A 17,543-nucleotide genomic window follows, 5' to 3' on the forward strand; every position below is an offset into this window, starting at 1 on the left:
GGGTGGGAGGGAGGGAGACGCAAGAGGGAAGAGATATGGGAATATATGTATATTTATAGCTGATTCACTTTGTTATAAAGCAGAAACTAACACACCATTGTAAAGCAATTATACTCCAGTAAAGATGTTAAAAAATAAATAAATAAATTAAATAAATAAAACCACTTTTTAATGATAAAGATAATAATAATAAAAAAATAAAGAGTATCCGTGTTGATCACATGAAGCAAAACATGAGAAAGCAGTGCCTGGTCACACCGTAGACGCTCAGCACACATTTGCTTTCTTACTGCCACAAGAGCAATAAGGGAGTCTGCAGAATTTTTTTTTTTCATTTGCCTTTTCAAATTATGCTGTGGTTTTTTTACTCCCTTCTTTTTTTCCAATCATTAACTCTAGCTGCAGGCAAGTTTATGGAAGGCAGCAACTGCATCATTTATCAAGCAGGACACATGCTTAACAAATGCAACGCAGTTTTCTGTCCTTGATGCATCTGAAAAGATTCTGCATGTAAATCTTCATCATGTCTCTAGGGCATGACACAGAAATGCTCAGGTTTGAGAAGAAAGCCAACCACATATGAAACAGAAAGGAATTATATAAACACAGTGAGGATTAGCTCAGCATTTTGAAGCTATAAACCTGGGTACTGCATGGACAGCTTCTAAACTGGAGGAAGGAAATGTTTAGTTGGAGCTATTTGTTTAATATATACACCAGATGAGATAAAGGAATTCAAAAGACAATGTAACTCACACTTCCTCACTCTGGCCTTGGAAAGAACCTCTCTAGTGAGATGACTGTAAATGTTTTTTTTCAAAACCCACAGAATTTCAACTTGGAGAAATGGCAAAGATGCTTTGCTTGAAAAATGAAGATATACTCCAACTTCCTAAGAAAAAATTAAGCTGTTAATACCTCCTCCTGCCTCATAAGATGCTCTGGTGGCCAATCAGGTGCTTCTTCTGTGAATGCCATTTGCTATTTAATAACAGAAGTGGCTGGCTCTGAAAAGCAATCTGCCTGATGAGGTCTTCAAACTGTGTAATTAGGAGGCTATTCCCTAAATTGGCCCGCAGTGCCTGTGGGATTAGATGAACAAGGCAGAGAGGCCTCAGTGGTTCAGAGGGGCCAGAAAGGGAAAGAGCTGACAGTTCCCTTTTTGTCCATTACTCTGTTCCTGGGTGACACCAGGAATGAGTGTCTCCCTTCCATCAACCTAATGACACATATTCATCCATTTGAGGAAAATTTACTGAGTGCATCCCTGTGTCAGGCACAGTGCTAGGCGTAAGTTAGAGCAAGTTAGATATGAGTCCTACATTCCAAGCTTACAATCTAGTGAAAGTGAGCTGGAAAATTAAGATGTAAATAACGGTATAACTATTGATAATGACAAGTACAATGAAGAAAAAGAACTGTGCTGTGTAAAAGTGGTGAATGTGGAGGAATAATTGAGATTGGGTAGATTAGGGAAGACTTCCCTGAGAAAGTAATATGTAAGCTCTGATCCAAAATATGAGTGGCAATTAGCCAGACAAGAGCGTTCCGAGCAAAGGAAAGAGCATATGCAAAGGCCCTGAGGATGCAAAGGGTTTGAGGAGTTGAAAGGCTAGTGTGGCTAGAGCCGTGTGCAAGGGTGGCAGTGGCACAAGACTGGAGGATCTGCAGAGACAGGCAGGGGCCATGTCATGCAAAGCCTTCTAGGCCACAGTCATCTTTTACTTAAAGATTACTTGAAGCCACTGATAAACTCGGTGCCTGGGAAGGACATAATCTGAGAGACATCTTTACAAGTTCGCTCAGGCTGCCGTATAGAGAACAGATTGGTGGAGTAGTGAGTAATACCCCTCACAAATGTGCCCAGCACATCAGCTACAAGAGCCCTTGTATTTGAAACAGCCTGCTCATAGCAAGGGCTTTCTCTTACTCATGTCTCTAACCCAGTTTGTCAAATCCAGCAGTTTCAACTTTGGTCTCTGTCTTTGGGCTAGAACTACTGAAACAGACCGTCGGAATAGGGAGAGACTTCAGATTCCTTTACCTCATATTAACAGATGAGGAAATGGGAGACCCAGAAAGTGATGCAACCTACACAAGGTCAAACAGCCAGCTGGCGGGACAGGTGGGACCCGATTCCAGGTCCTCAAGGATTCCCAATCCAGGTCAATTCTTACTGGACCAATAAGGAAAAACCCATTTACCTTCCTCAACCAGACTTAACATCATAGCCTCCAGGTTGCAATGATCTAATGCAACCCACCTTCCAGCCTTGGAAGCACTGTGCTCTGTGCAATATTCTGCAGTGGTCAGTCCAGTTTGAAAGGAATGTGAATTCCTGGAAAGGTGTGCTCCAAATACTAATGCAAAAGTCACAGACTGGTGGCCCACAGAACAAACGTGGCCCATTAGGTTTTGTCATAGTCTTAAAACAAAACACACAAAAAAGGGAATTAGTTATCAACATTTAACAAAGATCTTATATAAAAATTGGGGTTACTGGCTTCTTCTGTAAACAAACATCTTAACGCCTGGTAATATCTAATTACCAGGCCTGCATTTCTGCCTGGGAAGGATCAACAAGAGCTGGGCAAAGGCTGCTCCCTTCAGACAGGGCACGGGAGCTACAGTTTACCCCGGCCCTTCCCATCACTGCACTGCCACTACCGTTTGTCTTAGGTGGGGCCCGTGTCAGTATCCCAATTACTCGCCTGGCCTCTATAGTGTTTGAGTTAAACAGAAAAGGAATTTACAAACAGGAAGAGAGCTTTTCTTATCCTGAAGTTCCCTTTATTATGCTTTCTCTCTTGTTTCATCCCAAACTAGAGGGAACACGTTCTCCTGACGACTCAGCCTCCTGCATTCCAAAAGAGACCATGGAGAGGGACCCCTTTAGCAAGGCTACCTTACCTCTGGGAAGCTGGCCATATTCACCAAAATCAGCTGTGGCGACTTCATGGAGATCTGGCCAATCTGGTTTAGAGCAAGTTTCCCATCAGCAGTTACCACAGTGATATGATCAAGGGATCCTAAAAGAAAAATGAAATAAAGGGTCTTCGAATTCAGAAGGACTTTAGTAGCCCCATATCTAAGTCTCTATCAATTCCGATTCAACTGATGGTTAGGGATCCCTTACTAATGTGGCAAGATGGTTCAAGGGGCTTCCACAGGAGCAGTGGCATCATGTGATGGAAGGAGCTTTGAAAGGTTGACAAAACTAGGTTGCAACTGCTTACCAGCACCAGGGCAGCCAACAGTCCCGCTCTGCCTGGCCCTGAGCGGTTTCCTGTGACACGTGACTTTGAGAGCTGAGACTGGAAAGGGCTGGTCACCCCTCCAGCAACACTGCCGTTTACTAACATGAAACCTCAGGCAAGTTAGTCATGTTCTCGGTACCTCGGTTTCCAACTCAATTAAAAAATACTTTACAGGATTAAAGTGAGGATTATAACTAAATATAAACAAGCAAGTATACCATAGGCACCAAAAATAAACATAAAAATAGTCACCACTTATTAGGCCTTTTAGTTTTCACAACTAGTCTGTAACACTATCACTGTCTCCACTTGACACCAGAGAAAGAGACTTGGGGAAGTTAAATGGGCCAAATCACAGAGCTAATGAAGGAAAAGGAGCGAGAGCCAAGCTCCAGCTCAGGTGTGCTTGCTTCCAATTCTCATCAAGGCTCTTTCCCGTATCAGTGGAATTCAAATTTGGTTGTGCGTCAGAATCCCCAGGGAGCTTTTCACGTAGATTCCTGGGCCCCACCCCCAGACAGCCTGATTCTGCAGGGGCTTGGGAGCCTGTGATTTTGGGGGAGCTTGTAGCTTTTTAAAGATTACCACATGATTCTGACATGCAGCCAGGTTGGGAGCTGCTCCCTGATACCACCTTGATTTCGGCACTTAGATTCCCTTTAGGAAGAAAAACAAACAAAAAACATAAAACAAACAAAAAAAACCCCTACCAACTATGACCACTTCTCTGTTATCCTGGATCTGATCTTTGTCTCTATCTGAATTATGGAAAACCCTGGGCAAAATTTTCTTGTCAAGAAGGCAAGTATATAGTTACAGATGGAAAAGGGGTGTTATTCAAACTCCCTGATTTCCTATGCAAATGAAAACTAAAAGGAAACATTACCATTCACTTTAAGAACCACTCACAGATGGCTCATTCTGATACACAAAGAGTAAAGGGTCGGGGGCTGGAGGTCAATTTTTTTAAACAAATTGGGAGTTGTCCCAGCAAATTGTTGTTAGAATAATGCAGTACCATACCACGGTCCAAAGATCTGATTTGAAGCACAGTACTCAATTCACCATCACAAGATAGAAGGCTGTTGACACCACTGGCTTCAATCTGGAAAAGTCCATGATTCTGAAAACCAGTGACCTGGGTTCAAATACCAACCCTGCCACTTCCTGACTGTGTGACCTTAGGAAGGTCCCTTCAACCTTTTGGGCATCTGTTTCCTGATTTCTAAATGGGGCATTAAAATCATACTTCTCTCACAGAGTTGTTATGAGGGTTAAATGAAAGAGTTTATGGAAAGCACTTATAATTGTGTCCTGGCATATGTAAGTAATAGCCCAATAAATGCTAACTATTATTATTACTTTTCAACTTTCTCCTATATTTTAACCAAACTAACCTACTTACAATTTCTCTAATACAGCCTGTTCTCTCTTGCCTCAGGATCCTTCTACTGAGGATGCCCTTCTCTGCTCAGGTAACTCCTGCTCACTCTTTAACACTCAGCTATGATTGTATCTAATCTCAGAAATCCTGTCTGACCTCCTAGGCTGGATTACAAACCCTTTATGAGCTCCCGAGGATCCTATGCATACTTCTACAATAATGGCAACCAATATTTACTGAACACTTCCCATGGCAAGACATGGTGCTAAATGCTTTCTGTAATTTATTTGCTTTCATTATCACAATAACCCTATGAGACAGCTCCACCATTTTACAGATGCGGAAACTGAGGCACAGAGTATAACTTGTCCAAGGTCACAAGAGCTCTTAATAATGGAGCCTGAATTCAAACCCAGGTGTGATCAACTCCAAAGCCATGGTCTTCACCACTCTGCTTTGCTATATGGTTTTACACATGTTGGTTTACTTGTCTATCCCTTCACATTAGGATCTAGGCTCTTGGAAGGTGGGGACAATGTCTTTTCTCTCTGTATCTACAGCACCTATTAGTCAGCACAGAATAAGTGCTCAATAATGCTTTGATGAATAAATGAATGTATGGATGGATGGACGAATGAATGAGAGGACAAGAATGAACAAAGAAATAAACCTGTATTTTAGACAACTATTAAAAGCAATCAACTATCTTGGAGACAGAAACTGCTGGTAGATGGACATGTAAGAGGGAAAGTGCCTGCTGGTTCAGATAGTAATGAAAGATGGTATGGAAGAATCTGGCAAAAAAATAAAATAAAATAAAAGACTGGCTAAGTCTTTAGCCAGTCTTTAGCCTGTTTCACCCAAGTCTCTTCATGGCCCAAATTTCTACACAGAACATTGCACAGACATAACCCTGAAGAGAAAGAAGCAAAGAGGAAATACCAATGGGAGGCCTTCTGAAAACGGATCTTAATTCAGCCTTCCTGATTTGCCATAAGATCCTTTGCCACAGAAGTCCCAACATGGGCTTTTCAGTACGCAGTTGTGGTGGTTCCCATTCCCTAAATCCGTATCGACATAATGCATCAAATCCTTTTCCCTCAATCTGTCCCCAGCGAGAATCTCCCTCAGCCTCATTCCTGCCCCTCATTTTCGCAGAGGTTAACATTTAACAAATTACACTCCCAACCTCTTTCCAGGCCCATCATCTTTTTAAGTTCAACAAGAGTGGAGCTTGCTGGCTAATTTTAAGTATCACATTTCTCCCCGAGCTCCTCTCAAACCGCTCTCTGGTTTCGGCTGCAGAATGTTAACAGGGCAGAAAGCACAGGGGAGACAAAGCACTTTATCAGCTTCATACCTAAAATAATAAGCAAGTTTAAAATAAACAGTTGGGAGAGATTGAATGGCACGCTCTACTGTCAGCAAAGGCAGAAATGCCCCAGTCCAGGGCTGACAAATGACGGAATGGTCTTCTGGTTTCACACTGGATCTCGTCTCTGAACTCTGTATGTTTCTGCTGGTGTTTATAAATGAAGCCGTATACTTTTCACTTGGTTTTCTTAAGAACAAGTTCATGAAATACCTTCTAGTTTCCTTGTGAACTACCCCAAGCAAGATGTGAGTGGGAGCAGTATCCCACAGATACTTTCCGAGGGGGTCCCGGGCTTGACTCTAGGATGATGACAATTTCCAAAAGGCCAATTTAACAGCAATTGGATTTTTCCTGCCTGCCTGCACCATTAGCTGACAACTCACTTCTTCCATCACATCTGCAAACAGTTCTCTTAGACAGTTCTGACATTTCCCACTTAGGAAAGCCACTTTCAGGAAGTTATTAACCCAAACGGAATCTTCCTGGTCAAGCTCAGGGGTACAGAAATGCCTCAGGTGGGCAGGTCTCCAGCCAGTTGGTTCCCAGTACACGATAAGAACGGCCAAATAGGACAAATTGGAAAAATCAGACCAAAGATGTCAGTTACTATGAGACTAAATACCTACAAGTGTATAGAGTACAGCAATAATAAAATTTCCATTTTTTGAGAGTATTATTCCATGAGAACAAAGACCATACCTATTTTGTTCACTGTATACCAGCACAATGCCAAGTTCATAGCAGGTAAGTATTTGCTAAATGGATAAATGTAGTGTTAGTATGTGCTGGACACTGTTACCTGGACACATGTTACCTCATTTATTTACCCATCCCAAAGCTAGAAGGTAGGAATTAGACAAGGAAACTGAAAACCAGAGAAGTAAAGTAACTGCCCGTGGTCACCAATTAGTAAGTGATAAAGCTAGGACTAAAACCCAGCTCTGCCAAAGCAATGTTTTTGCCACTATGCCCCTCTCCAAAACACAGGTTCAGTCACTAACCTGGTGAGGTCCTTATATTGACAGTCTTATTGAAATTTTCCTTGAGCGCTTCTATCACCGACTTCATTTCTTCATCCACCTCTTCCAAGCTGATTATATCTTCAACCAAGGTACTGTTAAGATTCATTCTGGTTTGGGACTGTCCTTTCCCTTTGGCTAGAAAGTCAACATTCAATGAACAAAAAAAAAACAGCAGCATAAACAGAGACAATAAACAGTGAGTTAAGAAATACCTACTATGTGCAGGGAAAAAAGCCAAGTGCTAGAAAATTACAGAACACTGTCACTAAGTGTAGGCCCTAAAAAAGAGCCTACACTTACTGTCAACCTGGGACCCAGCATCACACAAAGCACTTTCTCAGATATTAGTGAAGGCACAGGTTTTATAATGAGACACCCAGGTGAAAATATGGGCTATAATGCATACGACCTTTATGACCTTGAGCAAGTTACTCTATTTCTCTGATATCAGGTTCCTTTCCTATGAAACAGGAATAATATCTATACTGCCAGGTTGCTGCAAGGATACAGATTAAGTAATTCAAATACCTAAAAGAGCACTATCCACATGGCAGACACTCCATAAGTGAATGAATTCCTTATTTTTCAGAAAAATAAACAGAAGATGAGAAAGGTAGAGTGACTTTGCCTAATGTCACAAGGTCATGAAATAGTAAAGACAAGGTTTGGTCCCAGATGTGCCTAATTTTAAACCCATGAACTTTCCATTAAATTGTCTTCATAAAATGTAATTGGAGATACATAAAATATATTAATTCATTTAAAAACGAATCATAAGACAAGGATATGCAAAGTATCTGACGGCTGGTACAGACAATAAAAACAACAGTGGTTTAGCAACATTAAACACCGCTGGTAGTAGTGACAATGGCGTATATTTTGGAAAGCAACAATACTGAGAACTGAATAAAATTCTAATTTATATCTAAACCAACATAGCGATTTTTCATATGCATCTATAATGTGTATATGCATAGATCACTCCCATGAGTATTACAAATAGTCTTGCATTTCTTTAAGGAGGGTGTGGGAAGGAGAAAAAGAATAAAAATATTTAAATAATATTATCCTACACTAGTTTATTTATTAAGTATTCAACAAACATTTATTGAGATCATTCACAACAAATTTTATTGAACATCTACAGTGAGCTAGATCCTGAGCTATTTGTATACCATATTACAATTTGCAATGCAATTTCAAGTACATTCTTCTTTTAGCTATTCAAAGCAGCTCTCTGACGGAGGAAAAACAGAGATTATTATTGTCCCCGTTTTACAGATGAGAAATTTGAGGCACAAGACATTTAAATGTTTTGCCCAAAGTAACCAACCAGTTAGCAGCAGAGTGATTTATTTTTTTGAACATTTATTTGCTTGTATCACCATCTTGCTTGAAATCTCACTGGTCTTAAGTTAACAGGCTAATGGCTTAGAATTGTCAGAACTGATGAAAGAGGTGAATCTTCAGATTTAGAAACACAAGTTCCAAACAGGATAATAAAAGCAAATTCATACCTAGACATTCTGTGAATGCAGAAAACCAAGGACAGAGATTGTGAAAACAGCCAGAGAAAAGACAAATTATGCATAAAGGATCAAAATTTAGAATAATAGCGACAATAGAAGCTAGAAATAATTTCCAAGAGCAACAACAGAAGCAAGAAACAATGGAAATAATATCTTCAACTTTAGTGTTAAACCAAGTATGCATGTTAAAAATTTTAAGTTATGCCCATCAATATTAGAATGGATAAATATTCTTTATGAATGAAATACTATACAACTGTAAGAGGAAAAGATCTACAACTACAAAGAAGAATTTAAATGAATCTCACAAACATGATGTTACGCAAAGAGGCTAGACACAAGAATCCAGACTGTACAGTGCAAAATCCATATACAATAACATATACTAAACAGTATAACAGATAAAACTATATCATTAGTAGTTAGAATAATAGTTACCTGCAAAGGGTAGAAGGTGGTAAGTTACTAAAAGGGAGCAAGAGGGCACTTTTGACATGCTGGGAATGCTCTGGTTTTTGGTTTGGGTGCTGATTACATAAGTAAAAATTATATAGGTGAAAATTATCAAGCTATTTTCTTATGATAGCTGCACTTTTCCATAGGTGCTTTTTTAAAAATTTTATTTTATTATTTTTCTTTGCAGTACGCGGGTCTCTCACTGCTGTGGCCTCTCCCATTGCAGAGCACAGGCTCTGGACGTGCAGGCTTAGCGGCCATGGCTCACAGGCCTAGCCGCTCCATGGCATGCGGGATCTTCCCGGACTGGGGCACGAACCTGTGTCCCCTGCATCGGCAGGCGGACTCTCAACCACTGCACCACCAGGGAAGCCCTAGGTGCTTTATTTTTATAAAAACATATAAAAGAAATTAAAAGTAACCACCAAAACAATAATAGAATGTATACCTTCCAAATCAGCAGAGATGAAAAAAGAATAAAGAAACTTGATTAATCCAATAGAAAGGAGAAAAGAAGAAACAAAGAAAACCTCAATAAAGAGGTAGTATAGGGCCTCCCTGGTGGCGCAGTGGTTGAGAGTCCGCCTGCCGATGCAGGGGATACGGGTTCGTGCCCCGGTCTGGGAGGATCCCATATGCCGCGGAGCGGCTGGGCCCGTGAGCCATGGCCGCTGAGCCTGTGCGTCCGGAGCCTGTGCTCCGCAACGGGAGAGGCCACAACAGTGAGAGGCCCGCGTACAGCAAAAAAAAAAAAAAAAAAAAAGAGGTAGTATAAAATAACAGAAATACAAGTACCCAGACCAAAGAACCAGTTAAAAGTTAGAGACTCTCAGTAAGATTTTTTTTTAATCTAGTCGTATATAATATATACAAGAGATTTTACAAAAATATAAGATCACAGAAAGTTTAATGTATGGGCATCAGAAAATTATAACCCTAGCAAATATTAATCAAAAGAAGGCTGATGTAGTTATATTAATTTAAGACAAATTGATTTTACAACAAAATGCATTATTAGAAACAATGAGGAGCACTTCATAAAAACAGAAGAAATTCACCAGAAAAATATAACAATTCTGGGCCTCAAAACTACTTATGGACTGAAGAAAAATGCACAGTGGAATTTAAAAATATTTAAAATGACAATAATAAAAATACTACACAACAAAAACTTGTAGGAAGTACCTAAAGTTGTATTTATAAATTTACAGCCTTAAATGCTTACAAGAAAAGAAGTCGAAAATTAATGAACTAACTGTCCAGCTCAAAGGATATAAAAAGAACAAGAACATGGGAGGAAGTAAACAATATAGAACAGAAGTCAATAAAGTTTTTTAAAAGAGAGATCAAAAAAATTAACAGCTCTTTTCCTAGAAAGGTGTATAAAATTGACAAACTTCTGTCAAAAATAATTGATTAAAAAAGGGAAGTAGGGACTTCCCTGGTGGCGCAGTGGTTAAGAATCCGCCTGCCAACGCAGGGCACATGGGTTCGATCACTGGTCTGGGAAGATCCCACATGCTGCAGAGCAACTAAGCCTATGCGCCACAACTACTGAGCCTGTGCTCTAGAGCCCGCAAGCCACAACTACTGAGCCCACGGGCCACAACTACTGAAGCCCGCGCACCTAGAGCTCATGCTATGCAACAAGTGAAGCCACAGCAATGAGAAGCCCGCGCACCGCAAGGAAGAGTAGCCCCCACTCAATGCAACTAGAGAAAGCCCGCGTGCAGCAATGAAGACGCAAGTCAGCCAAAAATAAATAAATAAATAATTTTTTTTTAAAAAGGGAAGTAGACAAATAAATAATACTAAGAAAGAAAAAGGGGACACAGTCATCAAAACAGTAGAGATTTTAATAATCTTAAGAGACTATTATGGACAACTTTATGCCAAGAACTTCCTATAAACATATAATTTACTAATACTAACTCAAGAACAAAGAGAAAATTGGGGAGTTCCCTGGTGTCCTAGTGGTTAGGATTCTGGGCTTTCACTGCCGTGGCCTGGGTTCAATCCCTGGTCAGGGAACTGAGACCCTGAAAGCTGCATGGCACGGCCAAAAAAGAAAAAAAAAAAAAAAGTATTCCTATTCACCAGCAACCAAATAGAACACACAATTTTTAAAAAGATATAAACTTAAAACAATGAATCTTGTATAAAATAATACAGAATATATTTATGACCTTAAGGTAGGGGGAAATTTCTTAAAAAGGAAAAAAAGAGCACTACTCGAGAAAGATTGATAAACTGGTCTACATTAAAATTAAGAACTTCTGTTCATTAAAAAAACACTGTGAAAAGGCAATTATTATCAGCAATACATATATATATGCAGAAGTCTTATCTTTAGAATACATTAAAATTCTTACAAGTCAATTTTTTTAAATGGGCAAAAGACTGGAAAGAGGATATCCAAATAACCAATAAACAAATAAAAGGTGCTCACCATCATTATTCATCAACGAAATATAAATTAAAACCATAATGAGATATAACTGCACACCCATCAGAATGGCTAAAATTAAAAAGGCTGACCATACCAAGTGTTCACAAGCATACAGTGGGTATTTAGCAAATAGAAAGCTAAAACACTCTGGGAAGGAATGTAACCTGACATGACTACTTTGGAGAATTGTATGTTCTGAAACTGAACTGAAACTTAATATATGCATAACCGAAGGCTCAGCAATCCTCCTCTTGTTATACACCCAACAGAAAGTCATACATATGGGCACCAAAATGCATGTTCATAGCAGCATTATTTATTTTAGTTCAAAACTGGAAGCAATTCAACTATAGAAAACACACATAAATCGTGGTGTACGCATTCACTGGGGTACTATAAAGAAATAAAAATGTACCAACAACTACTACAGGCAACAACATGGACAAATCTCACATGTAGATTGCTATCAAAAGAAGCCAGGCATGAAAGAATACATCTTGAGTTCAAAAAGCGCAAAACAAATCTGTGGTGGTAAAGTCAAGAGAGGGGGCTGTCTTTTGAAGGGTGACAACTGAAAAGGACACGAGGGAAGATTCCAGAGTACAAGTGACATTCTATATCTTAATCTGGGTGATGGTTACATGCTTGTGTTCACTTTGTGAAAATTCACTGAGCCATACACTTACAATTATATATGCACTTTTCTGTGTACATCACTCAAAAATTTACTTTAAAAAACATCATATACAAAAGTGACAAAAATGATGATAGCCTAGAAATAAACCTGATTAAAGAACTGTGCAAGATCTTTATGGAGAAAACCTGACAATATAAGTTTCATAGAGAAGAGCAAAAGGCCAAGAAGAAGAAAAAGAAAAAGATAGCGTGTTCTGAGGGGAAAGATTTGTACCACTAGATTCAAGACTTGTGATTCAGGCATTAAGGAATTTAGTGCAGGGAGAGATGAGTAGTTCAACACATCAAGAACTCAGATATAAATCATACACATAAAGAAACCTGACATATGACAGAGGAAGCATTACAAATCTGGGAGTAAAGAAGGGCCACTCAATAAGTGAGGTTGACACACTTATTACCCGTTTTAAAAAGAAATAAAATTAGATTCCCTGCCTCACATCATATTCAGAAATAAATTCCATATGGATTAAAAACCCAAATGTGGAAAGTAAAAACCTTTAAAAGATTTAGAAGAAAATATAGAAGAATAGCTTTATGACTTTCAGATAGTTGAGGGTTTGTTAAATAAGACAGAAAAAGCACAAATGATAAAAGAAAGAACTGAAAAATATGACTACATTGAAACTTATATTCAATGAAAGACATCATAAAGTAAAAAGGCAAAGTAGATACTTGCAACATATACAGTCAACAAAGGATTAGCATTCCTAATATAGAAAGAATCCAATAAATCTAAAGGAAAAAGTCAAACAACCAACTTTTTAAGAGGCAATCAAAGAAGACAAAAACTGAATAGCCAATGAAATATGAAAAGATGCTGCTTATGTGCTGCAGCTAAAGTCTAGTGCACTAGAAGACTTCAATGCTGTGGACATCAGGAGACCTGGATTCCAGTTCTGCCACTAACTCGATATGATCATGGGCAAATGTCTTACATATGGACCTCAGTTTCCTCATTTGCAAAATGGTGAAATCTGTGCTTCACTAGGTAATTAGAAGAATTTCTTCACTGGATAATTACAATTCCTTCAATGGATAATTATAAGGATCAAATTAAATTATTAAATGTATGTGAATTTAAAAAAATATAATGCAACCTATAGATCAAAAGTTATTAACTGACTATAAGGCTTCTATGCATTAAAGCTCTTTTGGCAACTTGTTAATTTTCCTATTAACAGAAAAGGAAAAGGTCTGCATGAAACCATAAAAGAAAAGCAGTGGGAAAAATATTCAGTAGGGTATTTCAAGCACCGTCCTTAAGAGTGGAATCCCTGACCCACCACTGCAAATAGCAGGTCTGCTTGACAATTTTCTGTCACTCATTCATTCCTTCAACAAAATTTTTTGATACATACTATGTGTCAGGCTCTGTTAGTTGCTAAACAAGAAAGACATAGACCTCACAGGGTCCAGTATGGAAGACATAACAAACAATAATTAACTAATTAATGAGTGCTGTGCTTAAGTACATTAAAGGTAAAGTAACAGTGTGCACAAATGCATGTAACAAGGGACCTGACCCAGCCTAAGAGGTCAGGGAAGGCTTCCCTGAGGAAGCGACATATAAGCTGAGACCTGAGTTGTATCAAGGTCTCATTCTTGAATGACACAAGCCATTAAGATCATCCATCTAAACCCATGGCTCTAGTATCTCCTCACCCAACAACCTTCTGCTTTTAATATTATTTCCAATGCAGATCTTCCTATAAGGAGAAGGCAGGTTGATCCCTGCCACAAGTATTCTGATTTGCTTGGCACCTATACCTGCAATTCTAAATCTAAAAGAAATTAGGCATTTTCTGAGCCATAATAACAAAAAGGTGGCATGGCAATGACAAAACAGGTTCTAATACCAACTCTGTCACTGTGACCTTTTAAGCTAATCAACTGAACCACCTGAGATACCATTTCCTCATGAGGCATGGGGAGAAATTCAGAACATCTCTGAGATCCCTTCCAGCTATGATAATTCAAGGGCTAAATATAAAACAGGGGTGAGGAGGTCATGCCTCTACCTTTGGCTTTCTTGGTAGCGAAATGCCGGATTGGTACAGCTGGATAGGCCAGGTGTTGCCCGTGGTCATTCTGTCTTCCACTCACTGTCTTCAGCGTCACTTCCGCAACAGGTCTGGTGAAGGCTGCAAGGGAGTTGCAAAAGGCAGGGTGGACCAAGCGGAAGCACCTTAAACCCAAGGCCATGACTGAAGACAATTCTTGTGAACACCCACTAAAAAGAACAAGACACAAAGGAGATCAAAGTAAATCAGACCCTATTACAACTTCAGAAAATAATCGGTACCAGTTAGCAAGCAAATCCTCTCGAGTCTATCAATCAGTTTTGAGTATGTGCTAGGTAACTTAAATACATTATCTCTAATCCTCCTCCCAACATCTGTACAACTTAATATGATTAGCCCCATTTTATACTACGAAGAAACTGAGGCTCATGGAGATTTAAGTAACTTGCTCACAGTCTGTAGGACTCCAAATCGCCATGCTCTTTCCACTACAGCAAATGCCCCTTAGCACACAGGGAACAGAGTTAAGTAAACGTAGAGCAGACTAAATCCCTCACGATGGTAATTAAACCCTTATAGGAGAAAAAGGCACAAAATCTTGATAAAGTTATACTATAAAGAGGAAAGGCAGAGCACTGGAAGACTTTAAATGAAATAAAATCATTTCAACAGGCATAAAATGACTGGAAAATTCACACAACAGCATTGAATTAAAATTTTCTTTGGTTCCTTATGCACCGATTACCAATTAGAATGCACTTTACTGTGAGTCTGAAGCATGGCTGAGGTTTGAGGTCTTCCATGTTATAGAACTAAAGCTCTGGGAGATGCCACCCTCCTTTGGTGTTAACACAAGTTACACATTATACTTCTGAGGGCTCTGACCATGGAAAAGATGCTAGAGCCTACAGCTACCTCTGGGATAGAACACAGTTCTAGCTTACTGGCAAATGTAGTATTAATAGCTTCTGCCAGAAACCTGGCTATTATTACTCAGCTAAAAATTAAGCACGCTTAGCATCAAATACCTGGAAGATACCGTCTCTGAGAAACAGCCCCACACTTCATTAAAAAAATTAAAAATCTCATCCTAAAATTTTGATGCAGTGTAACAGACGGAATAAGAGCATGGGGTTTGCAGCCAGAAGGCCTGGAATCCAATCCCACCTCCACCACTGACTAAATGCCCCTGAGCCTCTCCGCACCTTGATTTCCTCAACTGTAAAACAGAGATAATTATAGTTATTCCCTAGGTTTGGGAAGAATAAATAGGTTAATGTCAGTAAAACGCTTGGCACAGTCTCTAGCAGACAGCAGGAGTTTCCCAAAAGGGTACCTATTGACAGCTGTCACCTTTCCTTCCAAAGACTTCCGTGCCAGGGTCAGACACAACAAAGAAATCGCACAGGTCATTACTAAAGTACAAGGAAGCCTAGAGTCAGTCACATCTAGATATAAATTTCAACTTTGGGCAATTCATTCCACTTACTGGGCATCACGTTCCCCATTTGCAAAATGAGAACAAAAATCCCGTTCTTAAAGTAAAATGAGATAGTGAATGCATATTAAAAACCTAGTAGAGTGCCGGGAATATAGTACCTGTTTAATAAAAGCTGGCTATCACTATCACTATTTTTTAAAGAAAAGCAAATGAGTTGCACAAAGGCAAATAACTTCTCCTGATGGAATTTTTAATAGCAAGAGATGCTAAATGTCAGTGATCAGTGCGTGGACGTCAGTAAAGACAGAGCTAGATAAAAAAATAAAAAATTTCTCCCCTTTTACATTATTAATACCTACTATTAATGGGCTGCCTGCTTTACCCATATTATTCATTTAATCCGCTCAAAAATGCCACAAAGAGAGTATAATAATCTCCTTTTTATAGATGTAGAGGCTGAGGCTCAAAGAGACTGTCACTGACCAAGGGCATGGAGTTAATAGTTCTGCCCTGTAGCAGCAAAACTGTTCACAGAAATGTGCCTCTAAGTGAGGTTTCTATATCTAGTTTTTTGCCTAATACAGCCAATGGCTAACCCACACTTATATCCAAATATGGCTGTATAATATAGTGTGTTTTTTTTTAATCTACAGGGTCTCAATCTGGCTGTTTCACTAAGACAGGTTTCCTGGTGTTCCTGTTGCAGGTCATAATACCAATCCACAAAGCAACAGGAAATCAAAATGGGTTAGAAATAAACAACCTTTGACAGAAAACTCACCCAAAAGCAGACCCGGTACACGTGAACCGGAAGACGACTCTATAAATAAACCACACTGCTGAAATGCTTAAGGCGTAGATTTTAATTGCACAGAAGTCAGGAAACTTCAAAGTGGAAGGTCAATAAAGGCAATCCCTTGGACCCTTTACCTTAAGAACATGCATATTAACACTCAGTTCAGCAGAGAAGTAAGGTCGAGGAAAGGAACCATTATGGGAGCCCAAGTATTATACAACAAAATTAACCTACACTCAGAAAAAAAATATGCAGCAGGAAATATCTGACCTTTGGATGCGGTCTTGAACTGGAATCTCAGTTTGCCCATTTACTAGCTGTGTGACCTTAGGGAGATCATCAGCCTCTCTGAGCTACAGTTTCCACTGCATCTTTCTCATGGTGATATTAATGAGCCTTTAAAAAGGTAATTATAACAATAATAATGAAACAATAGCTTATAATCATATAGTGATAACTATGTGCCAGAAACAATTCTAAGTGATATATTGCATATATTAATTCATTTGAGCTTCACGATAACCTACTTATTATTATACTCATCTTACGGATAAAGAAACAGAGGCACAAGATAAATAATTCGCCCAAGATTTTATTTCAGGCACTTCTGTTCCAGAGTCTGTGCTCTTAAACACTATCCTAGATTGTGTACATAAGGCAGTATAATTACTGGCATTATTTTTCCAACTGTTGAAATATTTTTTAAAACCACTTGAAGCACATATTCTTTATCCAAAGTCGAGGTTCTCAAAACTTGAATTTTCCTGTTTTTTCATAGAAGGTGCACTTTAATTTTGTAACGAAATAGATGAGGAACACAAAGTCCTAGTTTATCCACTGTCCCAGCAACCCCTACCAATCCAGCTGTATATTAGCTTATGATATGTAGACTTTTATAAATGTGGGTGTGCACACACGCAGGCCCTTGCTGTTTATAAAATACTTTCATGTGTTACCTGGTTCTCACAGTAACCAGGGTTGCGATAATCACCCACATTTTACAAATAAGCAAATTGATCTTTCATTTCCTTGAATACTCTTCCTGCTCCAGGGTCTTCAAAAATACTGTTGAATCTACTTGGAATGATCTTTCCTCACCTCTTTAATGAACTAC

General features: G+C 39.1%; 1 protein-coding gene across 3 annotated transcripts in view; it reads right to left on the reverse strand.

Annotated features, from left to right (window-relative positions):
• Positions 1 to 17,543, reverse strand: part of MRRF (mitochondrial ribosome recycling factor) — a gene marked incomplete at its 5' end in the record, with an annotated part of 54,930 nt that overhangs the window by 35,640 nt on the left and 1,747 nt on the right. Inside the window, 5 exons of one of the 3 annotated variants that reach the window (XM_082615012.1) lie at positions 2,264 to 2,425; positions 2,911 to 3,029; positions 7,018 to 7,173; positions 14,190 to 14,401; positions 16,700 to 16,825. In XM_082615012.1, coding sequence (XP_082471138.1) covers positions 2,264 to 2,425; positions 2,911 to 3,029; positions 7,018 to 7,173; positions 14,190 to 14,373 — 621 coding nt within the window. Of the gene's footprint in view, positions 1 to 2,263; positions 2,426 to 2,910; positions 3,030 to 7,017; positions 7,174 to 14,189; positions 14,402 to 16,699; positions 16,826 to 17,543 lie in introns of those variants that run through there. The other 2 variants (XM_082615010.1, XM_082615011.1) reach the window with 2 other exon arrangements.

This window comes from Mesoplodon mirus (genome assembly GCF_964341445.2).
Source record: "Mesoplodon mirus genome assembly, chromosome: 1".
Classification (NCBI taxonomy): Eukaryota; Metazoa; Chordata; class Mammalia; order Artiodactyla; family Ziphiidae; genus Mesoplodon; species Mesoplodon mirus.